Source organism: Ceratotherium simum, chromosome X (assembly GCF_057802395.1).
Source record: "Ceratotherium simum simum isolate JZ-2026a chromosome X, ASM5780239v1, whole genome shotgun sequence".
In the NCBI taxonomy this organism is placed as follows: Eukaryota; Metazoa; Chordata; class Mammalia; order Perissodactyla; family Rhinocerotidae; genus Ceratotherium; species Ceratotherium simum.
The window spans coordinates 68,140,955-68,168,329 of record NC_141940.1 but is presented as its reverse complement, the minus strand read 5'-3'; the positions used below and the strand labels follow the sequence as shown (position 1 = coordinate 68,168,329).

General features: G+C 37.3%; 1 protein-coding gene across 2 annotated transcripts in view; it reads right to left on the bottom strand.

The window, feature by feature from the left end:
- MAGT1 (magnesium transporter 1) overlaps positions 1–27,375 on the bottom strand; it is a 43,742-nt gene extending 16,367 nt beyond the window's left edge. The window contains exons 1-4 of one of the 2 annotated variants that reach the window (XM_087426813.1): positions 27,173–27,281; positions 17,609–17,670; positions 14,534–14,703; positions 11,555–11,672 (exon numbers count right to left, since the gene is read on the bottom strand). In XM_087426813.1, the coding sequence (XP_087282939.1) occupies positions 11,555–11,672; positions 14,534–14,703 (288 nt within the window). In that variant the 5' untranslated portion in view covers positions 17,609–17,670; positions 27,173–27,281. Of the gene's footprint in view, positions 1–11,554; positions 11,673–14,533; positions 14,704–17,608; positions 17,671–27,172 lie in introns of both variants that reach the window. The other variant, XM_014796502.2, reaches the window with a different exon arrangement.

The window sequence follows — 27,375 nt, the reverse complement described above, 5'->3', positions numbered from 1 at the left end:
TTTTCTTCAACTAGGTTTGAGAGATCTATCCATGACAGTACATATATATCAACCTCACTCTCATAGTTTACTAAGTAATTATGCTATTGTTGGAATTTTAGTTTTTTTTTCCTTTTTCCAATTAAAAATAATGTTGCAATGAACAGCCATGTACATATCTCCCTGTGTACATGTGAGAGTGTTTCTCTAGAAATGGAATTGTTAGGTCATAGGGCAGAAAGATTTTAAATTAAAATGGATACAGCCAACTTGCCTTCCAAAGTGGTTATACAAATTTATATTTCTACCCATCAATGTAGGAAAGTATCTGTTTCCTCACATTCTTACCAAAAGTTGATCTTATGGGTAAATATTGTATATCACCATTATTATAATTTGTATTTCCATGATTACTACTATAACATCTTTATACAAAATCAGCTCTTTAAAAATATCTTGCAGGCTAAAGACACAACAGAGTGAAAATGCAACATATGGAATGGGAGAAAATATCTGCAAATCATATATCTGATAAGGGGTTAATATCCAGAATATATAAAGAACTCCTACAAGTCAACAACAAAAAAACCAAACTGATCAAAAACTGAGCAAAGGATTTGAATAGACATTTCTTCAAAAAAGATATACAAATGGTGAACAAGCACAGGAAAAGATGCTCTACATCACTAACCATTAGGGAAATACAAATCAAAACCACAATGAGATACCACTTCACACCCATTAGGATGGCTACTATTAAAAAACAAAAATAAAAAAACAGAACAGAAAATAAGTGTTGGTGAGGATGTAGAGAAACTGGAACCCTTGGGCACTGTTGGTGGGAATGTAAAATGGTGTAGCTGCTATGAAAAACAGTATGGAGGTTCCTAAAAATCATTAAAAATAGAACTATCATGTGACCTAGGAATTCCACTTATGGGTATATATCTAAAAGAACTGAAAGCAGAGTCTCAAAGAGATACTTGTACACCTATGTTAATAGCAGCATTATTCACAATAGCCAAAAAGTGGAAGTAACCCAAGTGTCCATCAACAGATGAATGGATAAATGAAATGAGGTATATGCATACAATGCAACATTATTCAGCCTTAAAAAGGAGGTAATTCTGACACATGCTACAACATGGATGAACTTTGAGGACATTATGCTAAGTGAAATAAGTCAGTCACGAAAAGACAAATACTATATGATTCCACTTATATGAGGTAACTACGGTAGTAAAATTCATAGAGACAGAAAGTAGAATGGTAGTTGCCAGGGACTGGGGAAGAGAGAATGGGAAGTTATTTAACATGTAAAGAGTTTCAGTTTTATAAGATGAAGAGTTCTGGAGACTGGTTGCACAACATTGTGAATGTACTCAACACTACTGAACCGTACATTTAAGAATGGGTAAGACAGGGCCGGCTCCGTGGCTTAGCGGTTAAGTGAGCGCGCTCTGATGCTGGCGGCCCGGGTTCGGATCCCGGGCAAGCCCCAAGGCGCCACTTCTCCGTCCAACGCGAGGCCGAGTCCCACGTGCAGCAACTAGAAGGATGTGAACCTATGACATACAACTATCTACTGGGGCTTTGGGGGGAAAAAATGAATAAATAAAATCTTAAAAAAAAAAAAAAAAGAATGGGTAAGACAGAACATTTTCTGTTATGTATACTTTCTCACAACTAAAAATTTTTTTAAAATCTTGTAGGCTTTGAAAATCCTTGACGTTAATGAGCCAAAATAAGATGTACTATTTTTGGTAGTATCAATTTTCATCCATGCTTAGCTTTTGTATACTGTGGCACATGACACTGTTATTTGGAGAAAGATTTGAATTTCTTCCGCAGATGGACATACTTCCATCCTTATACTGCTAACTCTAAAAATAGCTCTAAAATGGGCATTGATATTAAAAGCTATTTGAGGTAGAAGAAAATTGGTTTTGTATTTTTACAAATCACTAACAGAAATTCTTTATGCATACCTTGTTATAATAAATGGAATGATAATTTTTCATTTCCAAAACAATCCCAGCTTGAATAGTAGGGAATGAGAAAGCAATTTCTTAAACTCTATAAATTATTTCCTTTGGTTTAGTAAAGCCTAAATGAAGTAACCTTTTAGGTTGTAGCATATTTTATAAATATACTGATTTTGATTTATGGAGCTGTGTGAGACTGGAATATGACTAGCACAATGACGTATTGTAAAATGGGAACATTAAGCCATTTGTTTAACACTTACTGAACATCCATTATGTGCTCGCACTGATAGCTACAGGATGTTGGCTCTGCTCCTAAGTAAGCAACTATATTCTAAGAGGGGCTGTCAAACAACTATAGAGCTAATTTTACTATAAGATAGAATGTGGATAAATGTATAATAGAAAAATAAGGAAAGTAGCACAACAACACAAGAAAAGGGATGTCTCACATTTCATCTGGAGGATGTGAAAAGGCTTCAAGGGAGTTATCTGAAATGAGGCTTAAAGGGTAAGCATAATTTTGAGAGGGGAGACAAAGGCAGCAAGGGAGAAAGGATATTTCATGTTGCAGAAAACAATCAACAATCCGGAAATAAGACAGTGTATGACATAATATAATTATGGGAAAGGTGGTTATGTGTTTGGAGTAAAGAGTGCATGAAGTGAGGAAGACTAAGGAATTTGGCTTTAGTCTATATGCCACTATTTCCAAATGCATGTTCCACAGAATCTAGCCAAAATGCTCCATTAATTGGTCCAATAATCGGGGAAATTCTGCATATTACAGCCCACTGCTGGAATGGAAGGTATAACACATATCAGCATGTTAAAGTCTATGAGAAGTCCTGTGTTGGGAGACAATTCTCCATGGGTTTCTCATGTTTCTGCAAATCTTGCAAGCAGAGGCACTGACTCCCTCTCTTCTGGATGATCTTCTCAAGGATGTTTGTATAGCCTTAGAGTATAGAGATAGAGTCTCCCTCCAAAGCAAAGGGCACACATGCTTACTACCCTTTATAGAAGATTTGGGTTCCCAAAGCTTGGAGTTCCTCTCCCATAATGCAACACATTGTCCCTCTTTGCAATATCCTATGGGAAGTGGGGCTTGGGGAACCAGTGCAATAAAGTGCTGATACTTTGGATACTGTTGTTGCTGTGAGTAATAAAGTCCTTTAACTCTGACCCAGGAGTGTCATGTCTTCTGCCAGCATCTATGAAACTGTGGCAGGCAACCTTGTTAGCTTGCAAGTCAAGTAAAAGCTCAGACCCTTCATAGTTCTTGATACCCTAAAGTAAAAAATAAAATTTAATTTTGTTTAAACTAAGGTTACTCAAATTTAATTTTTCCCCAAGTATTCTTATTAATGCCCTCTAGAAAAAACTCTGCGAACTGTTATAGCAGACAATATGGAGAGAGTACTATATGAATGGTAGTGAACCAGTTAAAAGGCTACTGCATTAGTTCAAATGAGAGATCAGGGTCTTAGAATGTAAATGGGGTATGGCTATGATGGATGTTGTAGAAGAAGAAAAAAATGACAAAGAAGTGTCACTAATGATACAGAACACAAGAGGACCAGGTTTGAGTAGAAGTAGGAGAGACAGGAGTTTCATTTGGGACATAATGAATTTTTGGATTAGGAAGTCATTCATGTAAATATGTACAGCAAGAAGTTATATTCAAATCTTTCATGTTTTATTAAATTATTGAATAAAATATGTCCAAATATATGATTAGACATAAACAGACAAAATTGAATCTATGTCCCCTTATATGCAAAGAGGAAAGAACTAGTACAGAGGCTGAAGTTAAAAACACAGTTGAAAGTTATGATTTCCAGTTCTGCATGTAAGGAGCTTGGAAGTCGCCACTCCATCGTAACAAGTAAAAAGCTGAACAAACTGAAAAATCAACAACTCTTCTTGGATCCCTAAGAGAGGGGAGGACACAGGGCAAACGACTGCCCCCAATATTAGAGAGACAGACAGGAGAATATAGGGAGTCATGGTTTATCTGAATAGAGACCCAGAAGTGGAAACTGCCTCAGGAACCATTTCCAGAGTGGGAAAACCTGACCCGTACCTGAAGAATTGCTGGAGGCTCAGTGTGGACGACTGTGAGAGTTAAAAACTCCAGGGGCACACAGTCATAGGGGAGCCCTTACAATATTGTGAGATTTACCTCCAGGCGCTTGACTACGTTCCCACAGTAAATATTGGAGAAAAATCCCCTCATGATTCTGGCTGTGGGGAGGGTAAAGGAACCATTTTGAAGTACCCCAGAGCACTCTGTTCTTATTAACAAGGCCTGCCCTCAGGGGAAACGAGTTAACCAGAGCCTGACCTGCTGGAGTGTTACCAAAGCCTAACTGACCTGGAAGAAGGGAAATACCCAACTCTAGCCTACTCCAGCCATCCTGTCACCCTAAGGGGGTAGAAAAAAACTGAAAAACTCTTGTCAAGTTCACTGTCCAGAGGCATATGCTCACTAAAAGACTGAGACCTAATCATAGGACTATAGAATGTTCCCCTCCCCTCACACCTCACACTACATTACTAAAGCCCAATTTATAGCAGTTCCTTTTACCCAGTACATCATGTATGGCTTTGAAGAAAAAAATTATAAGGCATACCAAAAGTCAAAAAACACAATTTGAAGACACAGAGCAAGTATCAGAGCCAGACATAGCAGGAATGTTGGAATTATCAGAACGAGAATTTTAAAAACTATGATTAATATGCTAATGGCTCTAATGGATAAAGTAGACAGCATGCAAAACCAGATGGGTAATGTAAACAGAAAGATGGAAATCCTAAGAAAGAACCAAAAAGACATGCTGGAGATGAAAAACACTGTAGCAGAAATGAAGAATGCCTTTGATGGGCTCAGTACACTGGACATGGCCGAGGAAAGAACCTCTGAGCTAGAGGATATATCAAAAGAATCCTCAAAACTCAAAAGGCAAAGAGAACAAAGCCAAAAAAAAAACAGAACACAATATCCAAAAATTGTGGGCCAACTACAAAAGGTGTAACATACACATAATGGGAATATCAGAAGAAGAAGAAAGAGAGAAAGAAACAGAAGAAATATTTAAAACAGTAACGACTGAGAATTTCCCCAAATTAACATCAGACTCCAAATCACAGATCCAGGAAGCTCTGAGAACATAAATCAGGATAAATGCCAATAAAACTATAACCAGGCATATCATTTTTAAACTACAGAAAATCAAAGATAAAGAAAAAACTCTGAAAGAAGCCAGAGGTATAAAACACCTTACCTATAGAGGAAGAGAGATAGGAATTGCATCCAACTGCTCTTCAGAAATCATGCAAGCAAGAAGAGTGGAGTGAAATATTTAAAATGTTGTGAGAAAACACCACCAACTTAGAATTCTATATCTTGTGAAATGATTCCTCAAAAGTGAAGGAGAAATAAAGACTTTCTCAGACAAAAAAAATTGAGGGAATTTCTTGCGAGAAACGTTAAAAGAAGTTCTTTAGAGAGAAGAAAATAAGATAGGTCAAAAACTCGGATCTACATAAAGTAAGGGAGAGCACTGAAGAAGGAATAAGTGAAGGTAAAATAAAAACATTAATTTTTCTTATTCTTAATTAATCTAACAGATAACATTGTGTCCAAATAATACCAACAATGTATTCAATTGTGTGTGTGTGTGTGTATATGCTTATATATAAGTGAAATGAATGACAGAAATGATACAAGGGACAGAGGAAGGGGGATTAGGATTATTTTGTTATTATAAGGTACTCATACTACCCATGAAGTGGTACAGTGTTATTTGAAAATGGACTTGGATTAGCTGTAAATCTATATTGCAAACTGTAGGGCAACCACTAAAAAATGGAAAAAAAAAGTACAACCAATATGCTAAGAAAGGAGAGAAAATGGAATCACATAAAACACGCATTTAAAACCACAAGTATATGTTGTCTACAAGAAACCCACTTTATTATTATTATTTTTTTTTTGTGAGGAAGATCAGCCCTGAGCTAACATCCATGCCAATCCTGCTCTTTTTGCTGAGGAAGACTGGCCCTGGACTAACATCTGTGCCTATCTTCCTCCACTTTATATGGGACGCCACCACAGCATGGCCTGACAAACGGTGCCTTGGTGCACGCCCAGGATCCGAACCCGGGCCACCAGCAGTGGAGCACACACGCTTAACCACTATGCCATGGGGCCAGCCCTGAAACCCACTTTAAATATAAAGACACATATAGATTAAAAGTAAATGGATGGAGGAAAATATACCATGCAACCACTAATAAAAAGAAACTGGGAGTAGTGATATTAATTTCAGACAAAGCCAACTTCAAATCAAGGAAAGTTATCAAGGATAAAAAAAGAGCATTACATGATAATAAAGGGGTCAATTCTCCAAGAGACCTAACAATCCTTAACATGTATGTACCTAACAACAGAATATAAAACAACGTGAGGCAAAAACTAATAGAACTGCAAGGAGAAATAGATGAATCTACTATAATAGTTAGAGACTTCATCCAATGGACAGATCCGGCAGGCAAAAAATCAATAAGGACACAGCTGAATTCAATAACACTATCAATCAACTGGCTATAACTGACAGCTATAGACTACTTCATTTAAAACAGCAAAATACACATTCTTCTCAAGCTCACACGGAACATTCACCAAGACAGACCACATTCGGGACCATAAAACACACCTTAACAAATTTAAAGAATAGAAATCATACAATGTCTTCCCTGAGACCACAATGGAATTAAACTAGAAATCAATAACAGAAAGATAACTGGAAAATCCCCAAATATGTAAACAATACATTTCTATTTAACACATGGAGTCAAAGAAGAAATTTCATAAAAAATTTAAAAATATTTTGAACTAAATAAAAATGGAAACACAACTTATCAAAATCTGTGGGATACAGCAAAAGCAATGGTTAGAGGGAAATTTATAGCACTGAATGCATGTATAAGAAAAAAAGAAAGATGAAAAATCAATAATCTAAGTTTCCACCATAGGAAACCAGAAAAAGAACAAATTAAATACAAAGTTAGGAGAAGAAAATAAATAATAAGAATTAGAGCAGAAATCAATGAAATTGAAAACAAATTCAATAGAGAAAAAAATCAATGAAACTAAAAGCTTGTTTTTTAAAAAAGATCAATAAAATCGAAAAGGCTCTAAGCAAACTAACCAAGAAAAACAAGAGAGAAGACACGCATTAGTAATACCAGAAATGAAAGAGGGGATATCACTACAGATCCCACGAACATTAAAAGGATAATAAAAATACTATGAACAACTGTACACCCACAAATTTGATAACCTAGATGAAATGGACCAATTCTTTGAAAGCCACAATTTGAAGAAATAGACAATGTGAATGGGCTTATATCTATTAAAGAAATCGAATCAATAATAACTTTCCAAAACAGAAACCATCAGGCTCAGATGAGTTCAATGGTGAATTCTACCAAACATATAAGGAAGAAATTATACCAATCTCTACAATCTCCTTTAGAGGATAAAGCAGAGGGAATATTTCCAACTCAATCTATGAGGCCAGCATTACCCTAATACCAAAACCAGACAAAGACACTAAAGAAAACTACAGACCAATATCTCTCATGAACATAGATGCAAGAATCCTAAACAAAATATTAGCAAATCAAATAACAACATATAAAAAGAATTATACATCACAACCAAGTAGGATTTATCCCAAGTATACAAGGCTGGTTCAGCATTCAAAAATCAATTAATATTATCTGTCACATCAATAGGCTAAAAAAAAATCACGTGATCATATCAATACATGCAGGAAAAGCATTTGACAAAATCCAAACCTATTCATGATAAAAAACTCTCAGTAAACTAGGAGTAGAGGGGAACTTCCTCAACTTGATAAAGAATATCTACAAAATTCCTACAGCTAACATCATACTTGATGATGAGAAACTCAAAGGTTTCCCACTAAGATCAGGTACAATGATGTCCCCTCTCACTACTCCTTTTCAACATCGTACTGGAAGTTCTATTTAACGCAATAAGACAAGATAAGGAAATAAAAGGCATGTAGATTGGCAAGGAAGAAATAAAGCTGTCTTTGTTCACAGATGACATGATCATCTATGTAGATCTGAAAGAATCAACCAAAATAACTCCTGAAACTAATAAGCAACTATTGCAAGGTTGCAGGATACAAGGTTGATACACAAAAGTCAATTACTTTCTTATATACCAGCAATGAACAAGAGAAATTTGAAATTAAAAACACAATATCATTTACATTAGCATTCCCAAAAATGAATGCTTAGATATAAATCTAGCAAAACATGTACAAGATCTATATGTGGAAAACTACAAAAGTCTGATGAAAGAAATCAAAGAACTAAAGAAATGGAGAGATATTCCATGTTCATGAATAAGAAGACTCAATATTGTCAAGATGCCAGTTCTTCCCAACTTCATCTATACATTCAATGCAATCCCACTCAAAATCACAGTAAGTAATTTTGCGGATAGTGACAAACTGATTCTAAAGTTTATATGGAGAGGGGCCGGCCCTGTGACACAGCGGTTAAGTGTGCGTGCTCTGCTGCTGGCGGCCCGGGTTCAGATCCTGGGTGCTCACCAATGCACCACTTGTTGGGCCATGCTGTGGCGGCATCCCACATAAAAAAAAAAAAAAAAAAGTGGAAGATGGGGACAATGTTAGCCCAGGGCCAGTCTTCCTCAGCAAAAGGAGGAAGATCAGCATGGATGTTAGCTCAGAGCTGATCTTCCCCACAAAAAAAAAAATTAATTAATTAAAAAAAAATAAAGTTTATATGGAGAGGCAAAAGTCCCAGAATAGCCAACACAATATTGAAGGAGAAAAAAGTTGGAGGACTGATTCTACCTAACTTCAAGCTACGGTAATCAAGACAGTGTGGTATTGGCAAAAGAATGGACAAATAGATCAATGGAAAGGAATAGAGAGCCCAGAAATAGACCCACATAAATATAGTCAACTGATCTTTGAAAAAAAAGAAAAGGCAATTAAATGGAGAAAGGATAGTTTTTTTCAACAAATGGTGTTAAAACAACTGGACATCCATAAGCAAAAAAACAAAAAAACACCTAATCTATACACAGACCTTACACTTTTCTCAAAAATTAACTCAAAATGGATCACAGACCTAAACGTAAAAGGCAAAAATATAAAACTCCTAGAAGATAATATAGGAGAAAACCTAGAGTACCTTGGGTATAGTGATGACTTTTTAGATAGAACCCCCAAGACACAACCCATGATAGAAATAATTGATAAGATGTACTTAATTAAAAACTTCTGCTCTGTGAAAGACAAAGAGAGTGAGATGACAAGCCACAGAATGGGAGAAAAAATTTGCAAGAGACATATCTGATAAATGACTATTATCTAAAATATACAGAGGGGCTGGCCCAGTGGCACAAGCGGTTAAGTGCGCGCACTCCGCTGTAGCGGCCTGGGGTTCACCGGTTCGGATCCCCGGCGCGCACTGACACACCGCTTGGCAAGCCATGCTGTGGCAGCGTCCCATATAAAGTGGAGGAAGATGGGCATGCATGTTAGCCCAGGGCCAGTCTTCCTCAGCAAAAAAAGAGGAAGATTGGCATGGATGTTAGCACAGGGCTGATCTTCCTCACACACACAAAAAATAATAATAAAATAAAAATAAAAATAATAAAATTAAAATAAATAAATAAATAAAATAAAATATACAAAGAACTCTTAAAACTCAACAATAAGAGAACAACCAACGTGATTAAAAAAGGGGCCCAAGACCCTCACAGTCATCTCACCAAAGAAGATATACAGATGGCAAGTAAGCATTTGAAAAGATGCTCCACATCATATGTCATCAGGGAAATGCAGGTTAAAACAACGAGATACCACTATACACCTATTTCAATGGCCAAAATGCAGAACACTGACACCACCAAATGCTGAGGATGTGGAGCAACGGGAACTCTCATTCATTGCTGTTGGGAATGCAAAATGATACAGCCAATTTGGAAGATAGTTTGCCAGTTTCTTACAAAACTAAACATACTCTTACCATATGATCCAGCAATTGTGCTCCTTGATATTTACTCAAAGGAGCTGAAAACTTAGATCTGCACAAAAACCTGCACACAGATGTTTATAGCAGCTTTACTCATAATTGCCAAAACTTGGAAGCAACCAAGACGTCCTTTAGTGTGTGAATGGATAAACAAACTCTGGTACACCCAGACAATGAAATATTATTCAACACTAAAAAGAAATGAGCTATCAAGCCCTGAAAAGACATGAACTTTAAATGCATATTACTAAGTGAAACAAGTCAATCTGAAAAGTCTACATACTGTATGATTCCAACTATATGCCATTCTGGAAAAGGCAAAACTGGAGACAGTAAAAAGATCAGTGGTTACCAAAGGTTAGAGGGGAGGGATGAAGAGGCAGAGTACAGAGGATTTTCAGGGCAGGGAAAATACTCTTTATGATACCATGTTGATGGATACATGTCATTATACATATGTCCAAACCAGTAGAATGTATACAACCAAGAGTGAACTGTAATGTAAAGTATGGACTTTGGGTAATTATGATGTGTCAAGGTAGGTTCATCAACTGTAACAAATGTACCACTCTGGTTGGGGATGTTGATAATGGGGGAGGTTATCCATGTGTAAGGACAGGGATTATATGGGAAATCTCTTATCTACCCCTCAATTCTGCTGTGAACCTTTAAGCTGCTCTAAAAAAATAGTCTTAATTAAAAAAAAATACAAGTGAGAGAGGTCATAATTGACAGAGCCGGTGGGTATGGGATCCAGGGCACAGGAAAAGGGCTAAGCTTTGAACAAGAAGAAGGAGCTTCTCCAATAAGACAAGAAGCAATGGGGTAAAGACAGGTACCTAGCTAAACTAAGAACTTCAATATTACATAATGGTGGTGGGGCCGGCCCCATGGCGTAGCGGTTAAGTGCACGCGCTCCGCTGCTGGCGGCCCGGATTCGGATCCTGGGCGTGCACCAAGGCACCGCTTGTCAGGCCATGCTGTGGTGGCATCCCACATAAAGTGGAGGAAGATGGGCACGGATGTTAGCTCAGGGCCAGTCTTCCTCAGCAAAAGCAGAGGATTGGCATGGATGTTAGCTCAGGGCTGATCTTCCTCACACACACACACACACACACACACACACAAATTACATAATGGTGGCATAATGGCAGGGTTTATGCTGTGATTTAAAAAGTTACTTAATAAACTGTACACTTCAAAATGGCTAAAATGGTATTGTTTTTATTATATATAGTTTACCACAAAAAAAATATATATAAAGTTACTTGATTACTACCCAATTTCCATAATCTAAAAGGTTAGCTTTGACTATTACATTTCATGGTTAGCTCAAGTTTAGTTTTTATTTCACTAACTACTCTAGATTTTACATAAGATAAGTCCTATTTAACTTCTTGTGGCCATCGAAAAAGATTTATTCCACTTTATCCATAGTTTACCTATTCCTACTTAATAGAATAAACCAAAGATCTTACCATCTGAAATACATCAGAGCCTTCATCAAAATCCACCATAGCAAAAAATATCCTGTTGGTAAATGCACTGGAGTATCGCCAGGAATTTGCCAGGATCTGGAATTCTTCATCAGCTTGCCTGGATGCAATCAGATTTGTGAAGATAACATATAAAACATTTTTAAAAGCAATCTAGTTCATCAGCAGTAAAACAGATCCAAAGAAACAAGAGCAGTTTTTCCAATGAGGTAAATATTGAAAAAAAAAAAAGACAAGCAAGTCAGGCTCTGCTGACAGGGTTAGGAAAAGCCTTGGAAAACACTGCCATTATTGTGGCACAAGAGAAGCCTTATCCCAAGTGTTGGGGATTTCAACAGAAAGTAGTAATTACCTGACTCCACTTCATACTTGGTGCCTGTTTCTTATCTCAAAGCTCTTTCAGTAGTCACTGGGAAAATCCAGCTAATAGTCTCTACAACAATTTTTAATACCCTAAATTACTTCTAAGAGTTCAAAGACAAGGTTGAAGAGTATTCCCAGAGAAAGCAGATTATAATATTAATCCATTTAAAACATCTAAAGTACAAAATGCTACCTATTAAATAAAAATACGGTCGGATGAATTATTAGGGTAAAAGATAAGAATCTAGGGAATTGAGATTAATTGAAACCTCAAGTCACGTTTCACTTTTCTTTTACTACCCATATGCTTTCAGTTTCCAAGATCTGACAATTCTTCATTTGTGATTATTTTTTAACCCCATCCCTTCCCGTTTATTTTCATTGCTATCATCTAAAGTCAGATCCTTAATATCTGACATTAGAATATTAAAATACTGACTCTGGTTTCTCCTACTCCAATCCTTCTTACACTGCAGTATACATAAATCTTCCTAAATTACTACTTTCTTGAAACTCTTCCTCTTCTCAGAAACCATTGTTGCTTTTCTATTACCTTTGAACAGTCTCTAAGCTCTTTCACTGGTTATTCAAGGTTCTTTATCATCTAGTTCCAAATAATGCATCTAGCTTTTATGTAGCCTTACTTTACTACTAATCAATCTCAAACAGGATGTCTTTTCATCCCTTGCACACATCATTGCTTCTAATCAGAATATCCCACCCCTATCTAAATCTGGTCCATCTGTCTAGCCCTAGTACAAGTCCTATCTTCTCCATTAGGCCAACCCTAACCACTCCTGTTATATGTCCTTCCTGAAATTTTACAATATTTATTATGTACACAATTAATTTGGTACTTAATCATAAATTGTCTTATATTGCCAGCTAAATTTTCATGTGTGGAACTCATTTCCCTAGCCAGATAATAAGGGTAGGGCATCTTTCTTATACTTCTCATTCTGATAGCACCAAATATATAGTATTATACACAATGCTGTTGCTTAATTTTTATTTTTTGAATGAGTTTAGGAAAATGTGAGCTAATTTTAAATTGTTTAAATTCAAATTTAAACTTGTAGAAAGTCAGATGCTAATAAAAACAAGTTAATAAGAATTCCATTAATTTGCATTTAACACAGAATTATGAAGGAGTTTGTGTTTGTTCCCTGACATTTTTGTTACTCTCGATTGTTAGTGAGGGAACTGACTGAATTACGAGTAATTTTAGATTTTAGTTTATTCATAGTTAACACCTACTATTCTTTTTCCTTCTTCTATTCACATTTATATTCAGCATACGCCTCAAAAACTAAGAACTCTGGGACCAAATACTTGACTATCTCCTACCTCTGGGGAGAAAATCCTTTAAGAAAAGTTAGCAAGGCTTAGGGTAGCATAATACACTATTCTAACAGAAGGCTGTCTATTCCTTCACGTGGGCCCTGGCTGTCAGAATGTGGAAAGCCTCCAAGATTTTATTAAATTAGTTCTTCACAGGGTTGCCTTGTCACTTCATTTAAAGTGAATTCCCAGATCACACATACTGATCTAAAAATATAACTAAAAAAAAAAACAAAAAGCAAAAGTTATTTTATTTTTTAGTATCCACTATTTTCAATTATCTATAGTGCTTTTGTTTCAAGAAATATCAATCTTTATTCTTTGTGTGTGTGTGTGTGTGTGTGTGTGTGTGTGTGTGTGAGGAAGATAACATCCTGAGCTAACATCCATGCCAATCCTCCTCTTTTTGCTGAGGAAGAGTGGCCCTGGGCTAACATCCGTGCCCATCTTCCTCCACTTTATATGGGACGCCGCCACGGCATAGCCTGACAAGTGGTGCATCGGTGCACGCCCGGGATCCGAACCCAGCCACCAGCAGCGGAGCACGTGCACTTAACTGCTACGCCACGGGGCCAGCCCCTCAATCTTTATTCTTAAGATCATTCAGAAACAGTAAAATAAAATCAATAAACCATTGTTTGATGAACGTTTAAGTGAGATTATTCTCCATTTTCAAGGTTTACAATCAGTAAAAAATAATCTAGAAGAAAGAAACATCTCTAAATCATGCATCTTTGTTTTCTAAAAAAGTTCTCTTATAATTCCAAATTTGGATGTAGTCACTATTATTGCATTAATAAATATCTCTAGCTTTGGGTAGACCAGTTAAAATTTTGGAAACTGTTTCTACCAAAAATGAGAGAACATTTACTTTATCTACCGTCTGGGGTTGTTATGATAAAACAAGAGTATGAAGTTGAAAGCACTTGCAAATAATAAAACACTACATCAATGCTATTGGCGTACATTTATATAAGTTGATACCAATTTATAAGATGATTGTTAGATTTTTTAATTATTCCTATGATGGCTTCCACACTACTTTATCCTTGCTCTTTGTTCCTCCCCAACTAATATGGACAACCAAGAAATGACTTTAAAAGAGTAGTAGTAATATGTGTTACTACAGCTATCCTAAGTACGGTATACATACTAATTGTGTATGTAACCACTGAACTAATTTGGTTCTTCTAAGATTGAGAAATGGTTAAAATCTTATAAGTTATTTAATTTTAAAGTGTAGTTGAAAGTTCATACTTGCACACAACACATTGTCTATGAAGCTGGAGAGCAGTGAACATGACAATAACGGAGTAGTTTCTTGGTGGGGCTTTAACAAGGCGACGAAACTTGTCTCCATTCATCCTTATTACAGGTCTTTTATTGGTCCATTCCATCAGTTGACTAACCTTTTCAGATAACACCATCTATAAAAGACAAAGGATGGAACTTGAGGGTATTATGTTAAGCGAAATAAGCCAGACAGAGAAAGACAAACACTGTATCATTTCACTCATATGTGGAAGATAAACTAACACATGGACAAACAGAACAGTTTAGTGGTTACCAGAGGGGAAGGGGGTTGGGGGGTGGGCATAAGGGGTGAAGGGGCACATTTTTATGGTGACTGACAAATAATAATGAACAACTGAAATTTCACAATGTTATAAAGTATTATGACCTCAATAAAATAAAACAAAAATAACTAAGATAAAGGGAGCATGCTGTTAATACTCTCAACTTGGCATTTAAAATTCTTTTTAACTAGGCAACTTACTTAAAACCAAGAATAACAAGTAAAGGTACACAGAAAATGTGAGAGATCTAAAAATAAAATTTGGTAGGTGGGCCTGATGATAATAATTATTCTTAAAATTATATTATTTCATGATGAGATTTAATCAGACACTACATGTTCTATGTGAATTACTTATTATTTACTAGTAGACAAAATAATATAAAATCATAAAACCTTTCATTTCCCAAAGATTCCAAAGAATGTTGAGTTAAACTAACCGGCTAAGTTTATATAAGATTTTCCTTCTCAAAAAAAAAAAAAACCACACCTACATAGAAACTAGAATTGTTAAAACAATTTTCAAAACAAATAAAGTGGAAGGAATCACTCTACCTGATTTTAAGATTTATTATATAGCTACAATAAGCAAGGCAGGGTGGTACTGATAAAGGGATAGACACATAGATCAATGGAACGGAAACAAAAACTCAAGAATAGACCTACACAAGTATAGCCAACTGATTTTTCACAAAGGTGCAAAAGCAACTCTCTAGGAAGGACAGCCTCTTCAACAAATAGTTCTGGAGCAACTAGACATCCATAGCCAAAACTATGAACCTTGAACTTATCTTCACAACTCACATAAAAATTAACTCAAAATGGATCACATACTTAAATGTAAAAAATGAAAACTAAAAATTCTAGGAAAAAATATAGGAGAAAATGTTCAGGATCAAGGGGTAGGCAAAGAGTTCTTAGACCTGACACCAAAAGCACGATTCACAAAAAGAAAAAAATTGATAAACTGGACCTCATCAAAATTAAAAACCTTTGCTCTGTGAAAGACCTTGTTAAAGAGGATGAAAAGACAAAATACAGAGTAGGAGAAAATATTTTCAAACCACATATCTGACAAGATTAGTAGCTAGAATATATTTTTAAAAACTATCAGAACTCAACAGTGAAGAAAACACAATTCAATTAGAAAATGGGCAAAAGACATGAAAAGACTTTTCATCAAAGATGATCTACAAATGGCAAATACATACATGAAAAGATGTTTAACATTATTAGCCATTACGGAAATGCAAATTAAGAGCACAGTGAGAGATCACTACACACCTCTTACTAAAATAAAATACAGTGACAATACCAAATGCTGGCAAGGATGTAGAGAAACTTGATCTCTCATACATTGCTGGTGGGAATGCACTATGGTACAATCACTCTAGAAAACAGCTTGGCAGTTTCTTAAAAATTAAGCAACTGACCATATAGTAACCATACAATCCAGCAATTGCATTCCCAAACATTTATCCCAGAGAAATGAAAATTTACGTCCACACAAAGAAACAGCTACATTTGTTTCTTTGTAATAGTCAGTCATCATGAGGCAATGGAAGAGAAGCAAGGTCAATGAGAATTTCAGTTTGAAATTAAGTGCAATCATATTTATTTATCCTTCCCTTCATCTCCACCCTTATATTCAAACTTTGCAAGACTAGTAGGAAGACAGGAAAGGATAAAAAAGAAGTGTAGAAGACAAGAATCTCAATGCAGAGTTAATGCTAATTTATGGTTTTGTTCTTCTTTACAGAGATATGTTTACAAAGGGCTGGGCAATCATGAAGTGGTTCATTATTCAGAAGCATTTGACCAGTACATTTCCCACTACTTACACTGAAATTTGGCCAGGGCACTGCTGTTCAAACTTTAAAAATAGTTCCCTCTCTTTAAACTCAATCATCAGAGAACAGATGTTAGGATGTGCCTTTTCACTTTGGAAGTGGATCACGAACCTACTAGAAAGACAGCACTCTTTGAAAGATCCGTGTCAGGAATGCAAATGAGTTGCCTCAGATTTAGGCTAAGAAAAATAATCCCCAGAACCATTAAGAAAAGCTTCTGTAGGGGCCGGTCCTGTGGCGGAGCGGTTAAGTGCACGCGCTCCGCTACTGACAGCCGGGTTCGGATCCCGGGCGCGCACCAACGCACTGCTCGTCAGGCCATGCTGTCGCAGCGTCCCACATAAAGTGGAAGAAGGATGGGCACGGATGTTAGTTCAGGGCCAGTCTTCCTCAGCAAAAAGAGGAGGATTGGCATGGATGTTAGCTCAGGGCTGATCTTCCTCACAAAAAAGAAAGAAAGAAAAGCTTCTGTGGCTTTGGTCACCTCAACAAAATTCTCACAGAATGCATATCTAGCAGGTTGTTAACTGAGTGACCCTAAATGGTTTTCCTAAGCAGTCAAGGACCAAGGACACAGCATATTAATCCTCCTCTCCAGATGTTTCATAACACTTTTTACCCGTATTCTAGCACTTATCATTCTAAGATACTTTGACTTCTGTTTCCTTCTCTAGACTATTAGCTACTAGAGAGCAGATACACACAGAACTTTACCATATAGCAGGCACTCAATAAGTGTGTACTGAATTTCTATTTAACGGTTCCCAGCCGGGTATAGACTCACTTGTATACATTAACATATAAGGAAAAAAAGATGATTGCACACATAAACACTTACATAGAAACAGAATTTTTTTTATTTCAGGAAGGGAATAGTAACATGAATTCTAAAAATGCATGATTTACCTTTAAAGCGTGCCTGAATTCAGCCAATACAGAAAATTATTTCCTGAGTATACTTCAATGAACTACAGAGAAAGATGGCATAAAAATTAGTTTTGTAGCAGATACAAAATAATTCCAGTAAGAGCCACAAAGTGAATATGCCACACATGGAAAATTGAATATAGTCTCTAAGCCCATAGAGAAATATATACATTCTCGAAAGACTGGTATAACAAATAATTAACAAGACTTGTGGAACAATGAATGATACTAAGGAAACAGGTCTTTGGTTAGGGCTATGGAAGACAGTGAACTAGAAGGTAGACAGGATAAGGGGCAAGCGATGGAGGCTAGTTCATCTTTAACAGTAGAATTAGTTACCAATAATTGTCAAGAGTAGGGAATATTTGATTTAAATTAAGGATGCATAGATTAAGTTTATTCAGTTTTTCCAACAAAATGAATTCTTATTATTTGATACAGCCTTAATGATCTTCACAGTTCAGAGAACAATATTGGTTCGCAGTTTAAAAATATGTATTCTATATTTTAAAGCAGTCATTAATTTTGTTATATTTTCAAATTAAATTTGACATCAGCAAATTCAAACATGATTTGGCTATTTTATTCACCATGGCTACAGATTCTATTTGGGGCTATTTTAGAAAAAAAAGTGGAGGAGGGCCGGCTCCGTGGCTTAGCGGTTAAGTGCGCGCGCTCTGATGCTGGCGGCCCGGGTTCGGATCCCGGGCGCACCCCGAGGCACCACTTCTCGGTCCAACGCGAGGCCGAGTCCCACGTACAGCAACTAGAAGGATGTGAACCTATGACATGCAACTATCTACTGGGGCTTTGGGGGGAAAAAAATGAATAAATAAAATCTTTAATTTAAAAAAAAAAAAAAAAAAAGAAAAAAAGTGGAGGGCCGGCCCTGTGGCTTGGCGGTTAAGTGTGTGCTCTCTGATGCTGGCGGCCCGGGTTCGTATCCCGGGCGCGCACCGACGCACCGCTTCTCCGGCCACGCTGGGGCCGTGTCCCACATGCGGCAACTGGAGGGCTGTGCAGCTATGGCATACAACTATCTACTGGGGCTTTGGGGGGTAAATAAATAAATAAATCTTTAAAAAAAAAAGTGGAAAGCAGTAACAGGTACTGAAAAAGTTTTATGTCGTCTACCTCTTTTCAATCACATAGATATATGATCATTCCAACAAAACAAATACATGTGCTTTGAATTAGCTATAAATATGTTGAGTCTTCTTAAACAAAAATCTTCATATTTATTTATGTATTTATTTAGTGTGTGTGTGCGCGCGCGCATGTGCTGGAGGAAGATCAGCCCTGAGCTAACATCCATGCCAATCCTCCTCTTTTTGCTGAGGGAAGACTGGTCCTGAGCTAACATCCACGCTGATCTTCCTCCACTCTATATGGAACGCCGCCTCAGCATGGCCTGACAAGCGGTGTGTCGGTGCGCGCCCGGGATCCGAACCCGGGCCGCCAGCAGCGGAGCATGTGCACTTAACCACCAAGCTACGGGGTCGGCCCCTAAACAAAAATCTTGAACAGACTTTTTCAACCAGGTCTATGTAAAAAATTTACAACATTCCTCTTCCTGTTTACTAACAGACTGAAAAGACCAGATTTCTGGCTATTCAATCCCCAAATAATTTATCAAGTAGAAGAAATTACTTCAAAGGAATTACAAATTCTCTTTAAAGCTCTTATAAAATGGGAATATCACCTGAAAAGACTGCTTAATACAGAGGCAATTAGGCTACTTTCTGAGTTCATGTTCTTTAAAATGAACTGAAGACAGATCACAACAAAAGATGACCTAGTTTTAAACTTTTACAATAAAATTACATGAATATAGCCTGGAACATGATAATTAGAAGTTATAATCCTTATTCACAATGATATAATCTTTTAATCTTTTAATATATCTTATGGTAAGCCTATCTTGAATTGATTTTATGGAGAAAACAGCAGCTGCTATTCGGAATCCTAGTATGTATGTGTCAGGCATCAACCTCTCTCCTTGTACCGAGTATTTAATTCTATCCTCAAAACAACACTATGAGGTAAATACTCTATTTTTATGCTCATTTAACTGCTGAGTAAACAGGATCAGAGAGGTTAAGTAACTTGCCCAAAGTGCCACAGTTAGTAAGACACAGAGCTGGGATTCAAACAGCCCATGATCATTCTAAACCAGATTTCTCAACGGTGACACTACTGACATCTTGGGACAGATAATTTTTTGTTGTAGGGAGCTGTCCTGCACACTACAGGATGTTGTGCAGCATCCCGGACCTCTACCCACCAGATGCCAGTAGCACTCCTACCTCCAGCTGCAACAACCAAAAACATCTCCAGACATTGCCAGATAACCCTTGGGAAGCAAAATTCCCCCCTCCCTCATTGAGAACCACTGTTCTAAACTGAAAAGAATTTTCACAGTACGATTTAAGTTTTTATAATCTTATTATGTATTCAAAAATTTTTTTTATTCATTATTGATCAGAATACAACATAAAAGAAAGACCTGGTGATAAAGTAAACCAAAACTTCCCAGAGCAAGCCCTTAGCGTGATGGAAAATAAACTTTCTAGACTCGTGTTTCTCAAAGTGTGGTTGTTATACAGGGGATTGTTAAAAGTGCAGACTTCTAGGTTTCATCCTTAATAAATTTGATTCAGTAGGTCTAGGGTAGGTTTCAAGATTATGGAATTTTAACATGTACCCCAAATCATTCTTTATTTACACTGAAATTTAAGAACTACTGCTCTACATAATTCTGATTGTCAGGAACCACATGTCATATAAATTTCTGTGCATAACACAGGGAAATTAAATAAACATTAAGTGATTCAAATGATGAACAACAGGAAAAAATACACCATTCCTAATAATAAACCACCACCAGATCTTCCTGGAAGAATGTGATATATTCTAGATAACTCAAATATAACGCCTCAATAATTCCTAGATACTTCTTTCACTAGTCCTCTTTTGTCTTCTCTAGTATATGGTTTTACGAAGGAATTTCTCTTTTCTTCACATTTGAGTTGAAAGCTTTCTTCATCACAGTAAATCTCTAGTACTGAAGAACTTCTTCCTTAGGGTGCCTCTCATCCGTTGTCAAGAGCCCATTGTTTGGGTAATGAAAGCTATGGCTCAGAAATAAAAATTTTGTTTTTCTATAGCCTCTACACTAAGTCCCACTATTCACTCTCCAGATATTTCTTTATCTTCCAAAGTCACAACCTTCAAAAGTAAAAGATTAAAATGTCACCTATGCCCTTCAGGTCCTTCTATTTACTGTTTAATACTTTAAAGTTATTAGTAAGAAACACATTTTCCAAGGACTATAGTACAGAAAGGTAAGAGGTTTATCAAGTGAACTACTCAGTAACTCAAAAAAGCAATTGATTTGGAAACAACTATTGGAAATACGTTTTCCACTAACAGTTTTAAAGAACATTTAAGAAAATAAATCCATCCAGTTTTTAATTTGCATTGGATATACTTATTCAAAACAAAATACAGGCTTACTATGGAAAAACATTAAATTTATAAGCAAAGTCACAATCAATTAATTTATCCCCTTCTTGGAATACATTACTCTATTTTCAACTTTTCTTTTTTTTTTATAATTTTTATTTATTTATTTTTCCCCCAAAGCCCCAGTAGATAGTTGTATGTCATAGTTGCACATCCTTCTAGTTGCTGTATGTGGGACGCGGCCTCAGCATGGCCGGAGAAGTGGTGCGTCGGTGCGCGCCCGGGATCCGAACCCGAGCCGCCAGCAGCGGAGCGTGCGCACTTAACCGCTAAGCCACGGGGCCAGCCCTCAACTTTTCAAATAAAATAAAAAGAAGAGCAATGATATTCACAATTAAAATATAATACCAACAAAGTCAAGTAAGCTTAAAGTCTTTCTCTTCTGTTGAAACATTTAAATTAGTATGGCCACAAAATAATCCCACTAACAGGAAGTCAATTAATATCTCTAATCCTGTTAGTAATAATCAAGTATAATGAAAATTTTAGGACTACAAGGAATTAAGAGGGCCAAGAGAGGGCAGAGAGACAACAGTTTACTTTCATTCTATCTGCTCGCATAATATTTATCTCAATTAGCTCTAAGAAGATTAAGCCTTAACAACTACAAATTCTCCTACCGTCACTGAATATCACTCATCAAAAATAGCAGATAGGAAGCCATTATCATTTAAAGCTAAAATTTGATCCTGCCATTGAGATTTCTTTTGAATTTCAGAAGTAAGAAAGCTAAGCATCACCAGTGTGAATTCCTCTAAAATGCACCTCCCTTTCCCCCAAAACTTATTTGATTGTATCTGTGTTCTAGACCATCAGGGTTCATTCATAAAAATTCTCGATACTTTTAGCTTTCCTAATCATCCACCAGTCTCCAGACGTTAGTAGAATAAAATTCCTGGTTAAGCAATAAATTTCCAACTCCATCCTTAAATTAAGAGCGAGACTGAACAGATCTGGAAACATAATTGGCAGATAATGACTGAAGGAGACAGTGAGCAGAGAAGAGAGCATTTTTAATCCTTAAATGCCATCTGCTCCATTCTGAGTTCACCTACTTCCTGGACAGGGCTAAAATATACCACTGTCCCCTCTCTTTGATGTTTTATTTTTTGGGGGTGTCTCAATTTGTTTGTTTTACCACTGCTAGTGAGCCTTTGGTTCTTAGTAGTAAGGTATTTTCTAAAGAAGTGCAGGGGTTTTGCACATGTGACACTTTCACGTGTCAGTTCTCACAGCAATGTCAGAGAATGTAGACATTTTTTCAATAATAGCCTGCCTTGTCACAATATGCAGGTAATTCTATTTTCTGAATAATCCTCATAAAAACATTACAAAAATATCAGTTGAAAAAACATTTTACTACCGCAGAGGAACACAATCTTATTTTATTTTCTAATATTCATCTAATGTCTTCTACATGCCAGGTACTGAATTAGGCACTTTACAGCCCTCATCTAATTTTCACAATACACGAAGAAATAGGCATTTTCCCATTCTACTGATAAGGAAAATGAGACTCAAGAGTAACTTGCTAAAGATCACTTTGGTTGCATTAACATATATGCTCTTTAAAATTTTACAGAGTTTTTTGGAAAACTGAGAAAAGCAGGGAAAAACTATCTGCCATCTGAGCATTATGACCATTTTTATTATGCTTCAGTATGCTTTGTGCATTCACTCTTTTCCATATTTCATATTATTTGTCTATTACAGATTCCCAGAAGTAGATCATGAAATATGGATAATTTTATCAAAGACCATGCTTTTTTATTTTTATCATGCTGCCTCCCTAAAACACAACCAGATGCAAGGACAAGTAACTTCCCTTCTACCACAGGGGGAAATAATTCACAATAAAAATAAAACAAGTCACTGAAAAACAAGCCTTTGAAACCCAGCAGAGAGCATAGACTTTGGAGTTCAGACCAGGGGAGGAATCCCAGCTCAGCCTCTAGACCTGTGCTTCTTTGGGCAAGCCCCTAACCTCTCTCCTCCTCAACGTCAGTTCCTTCATCTTTCAAAAGGGGTTAATACTTAGTCCGCAGGGTTATTGTGAGGATTATAGATAACACACGCAAACCATAGTGCCTGGCATGTAGAAAGTATTGAATAAATATTAGTGAATAAGTCAACGTTCCAGTGAAAACAGTGTTACAGGTGCAAATAATCAGATAAGTAGGGTAGCATTCTATTCAACCACAGAGAACTATGAGAAACTTGAGTGATTTTTAGTTATATTCATTTAGGAGAGGTGTCTTTTTAAAAAGAGTACTTAGATTATAAGATCAGACACTACCCTACTATTTAAAGCTGAATCTACTATGTTAGACAGACCTGGGATTTTTAAAAATAATGTTTTCAAAAACTGACCAAAAAAGTAATTGTTCCGCCTATATTTTTAAACTGTCTCTAAGCAGTATCACAGTAATCTTTTTTGAAATAACCTGAAACCTCCTCAGTTAGAGAGGAAAGGGGTAAAAACTAAAACATCTTTACCAGTGTATATTAATTCCTTGTTTACTGATGAGAAATCCAATTTTAGGTTGTGAAACCTAAACAAACCTGCAAGTGAAAGAACAGATTCCTGACTCTATATACACACAATTAATTAATTAATTTGATGTTCATTGAGGACCTTTCTGACAGACACTGCTGGGTGCAAGGGAAAGAAAAATTAATTTAAAACTGTCTGTATTTAAGATGCTCACAGTCTAATGGGAAAGACTGGTATATAAATAATGACAATACGATGTGCTGACTTCATCTCAAATCACCTGGGGGAACCAGGAAAAGCTCAGTTGAGGAAGCAAGTAATGTTTGAGCTAAGATTTGAGTAGGAACCCTCAGGTGAATGAGGGGGTGGGGTGAGAGAAGGGAGATAACACCAGCAGAAGTCCAGCAAGTACTACAGACACAAGAGAGTACAGAACAATCAAGGAAGGCAGGTAATTCACTATGACTAGTAGAGGGATGAGCTTGGACTGAGATGAGCCTGGAAGCAGACTAGGGACAGGCTATAGAAGCCCTTTTATACTTTGCAAAATAGGTTAAAAGGTTTTCAGATTTTCATGTTAGTATCTCTGGAAACACTGTAAACAATGAGTTCAAGGATGACCAGTTAAGCAGTTATTGCAATAGATTTGCAAGAGCGATAAGGGTCTGAACAGTGGGCATGATGAGAAGGGGGTTAAAATCTGATTCTTTTTTAAAAAATTTTTTGAGGGCTGGCCCAGTGGCGTAGTGGTTAAGTTTGGTGTGCTCCACTTCGGCAGCTCGGGTTCACAGGTTCAGACCCGGGGTGCAGACCTACACCACTCATCAAGCCATGCTGTGGCAGCAACCCACATACAAAATAGAGGAAAGACTGGCACAGACGTTAGCTCAGGGCCAATCTTCCTCAAGCAAAAAGAGGAAGATTGGCAACAGTTGTTAGCTCACAGCCAATCTTCACCAAAAAAAAATTTTTTTTTTGAGATAAAATTCACATAACGTAAAATCCACCACGTTAACCATTTTAAAATATATAATTCATTGCTGATTCCTTTTTAAAATAATCTATCTCCAGCTAGACCCTTCTGCTTCTAAGAGACATGAAATGAATAAATATAGTTTAACTGGTAGAAATACTAGTTTTAAAAAAATCTTCATGGGGCCGGCCCCGTGGTGTAGCAGTTAAGTGCATGCTCTCCGCTGCTGGCGGCCCGGGTTCGGATCCTAGGCACGCACCAACGCACCACTTGTCAGGCCATGCTGTGGCGGCGTCCCACATAAATTGGAGGAAGATGGGCACAGATGTTAGCTCAGGGCCAGTCTTCCTTGGTAAAAAGAGGAGGATTGGCATGGATGTTAGCTCAGGGCTGATCTCCCTCACAAAAAAATTTAAAAATCTTCACTTTTTTATTAAAAAGAGTAAGTGGTCATCACAGAAATGCAGAAAATACCAGTACATAAGATAAAAAGTGAGTGTTCCTCTAATGAACAACTCCAACTACCCAGAGATAGCCACTATTAATGGACTGTTGTGTATCCTTACAAAGGTTTCTCTATACATACACTTAGACTTATATATAGGGTTTTTTTTTAACATAAATGGCATCTAGAATATAAAACATGTTGCTCTGCATCGTTTTCCACGTAAAAGGCTTGAAACCCTCCCTAACAAGTACATCAATTTCTAGTTGCAGTGTATGAGCCTGCTCACTTCACTATACCTTTGAAAATCGTGTATTTTTTATTTTACTTTTTGCCAATATAAGAAGTCACTTATTTTAATTTGCTAGCTTATTTTTTATTATGAAATAGTTCGAATATACAGAAACACAGAAGATAGGTTCTTTTTAAATTCAGCTAAAGTTGACATCTAAGATGTTTAAATTGTATTTTAAAACTGCATGTACAGGTATTGTGTACTACAGGAAGCACAGAATGTACAGGAAATAGCATAAGACTGACTGATCTAGGGTTTCAGTCTTCGTTCTGTAACAGTTAACTGTGTAAGCCTAGGACTAGGTTTTCCTCATCTATAAAATTAGAGAGCATAAATAATTATTAGTTATCTTTAAAGCTCTAAGAGCATATGGATCTAAATCACAAATGTTTCAAAGCACAATGTTAGGGGCAGGCCCGGGGGTGTAGTGGTTAAGTTCTCGTGCTCTGCTCCGGTGGCCCAGGTTCACAGGTTCGGATCCCAGCGCGGACCGAGGTACCGCTTGTCCAGCCATGCTGTGGCGGTGTTCCATATAAGGCAAAGGAAGATGGGCACGGATGTTAGCCCAGGGCCAATCTTCCTCAGCAAAAAGAGGAGGATTGGAAACAGATGTTAGCTCAGGGCTAATCTTCCTCACACACACACAAAAAACCCCCAAAAAACACAATGTTAAAATTTCTCTGCTTGGGAGATTAGATTGGTGGCTACCAGAGGAGAAGCGGGGAGGGAGGCGAGGGAAAGAGGTGACTGGGCACATGTGCATGGTGATGGATGGTAGTCTTTAGGTGGTGAACATGATGCCGTCTAGTCGAAATATAATGATGTACACTTGAAATTTACATAATGTAACATAAACCAATGTTATCTCAATAAAAAAAAAAATTTCTCTGCTTGGGTTGCTTAATGGTGAGTAAAGAATATTGTATCTCTCGGCCGGCCCCGTGGCTTAGCGGTTGAGTGCTCGCGCTTCGCTACTGGCGGCCCCGGTTCGGATCCTGGGCGCGCACCGACGCCCCGCTTCTCCGGCCATGCTGAGGCCGCGTCCCACATACAGCAACTAGAAGAATGTGCAACTATGACACACAACTATCTACTGGGGCTTTGGCGGAAAAATAAGTAAATAAAAAATTAAAAAAAAAAAAGAATATTGTATCTCCTCCACTTGCCAAAGCCAGTAAATTCAACGAGGAGGGATACTACTTTTGTTCCCTTACGTATACCAAGCTCCTAGAACAGTGCCTGGCACACTCGATATTTGGTAAATGATTGAAAATGATTTAAGAACTTCCACTCCAGGGAATTGCTTTGAATTAATTATTTGGACAATGTAATAAATCTGGCATGGTTTCTGTCCAGTTTAGTTCTCACATTCCTGAAGTGAAAATGCTACAAAATATATAGCTCTCTACATAATTATATAAGTGAGTGAATTATTATATAATATACAATCCTATAAGTGAGTTACATCTACTGACAGCAGAAAGACTCAGTTCTTCTACTCCCTGGACCTAAAGTCTTCCCCCCACCACCTGATGGGGCCCATACTCAAAGAAGTGTCAAAACTCATAGCTATGCACAGGCCTATAGGAGAGAAGTTATCACCTAACCTACCTCAATCTCAGACTCTACATCCCCAGAAGACAAGGAGTTACAGTTTCTTCTCTAGTGAACCCCACGACTCCGAAAACGGCGGAATTGGAGCCGCTAAAGACACAGAACCGGCGGGAAAAGGGGGTCGGGAAGAGGAGAACAGACCCTCTCAAGCCCCACTCATTGGAAAAAGCCCGTGTTGCCGGAAACACCGTCCTCACCTCCTTCTTTCTTTGGGCAGATGCTGAGGGAACCCCGTAAATGAGCAGCAGCGCCACCGCCACGGTCGCAGAAACACACCAAAGCCACCGACGCGCTGCCATGTTCGCTCCTCTCCCTCCCAGAAGCGAAACTTTCCCCGGGCTGGGTCTGAGGGTTGGGCGTGAGAACACACAAACCAGTCCCTTGCCCCTCCTCATTGGTC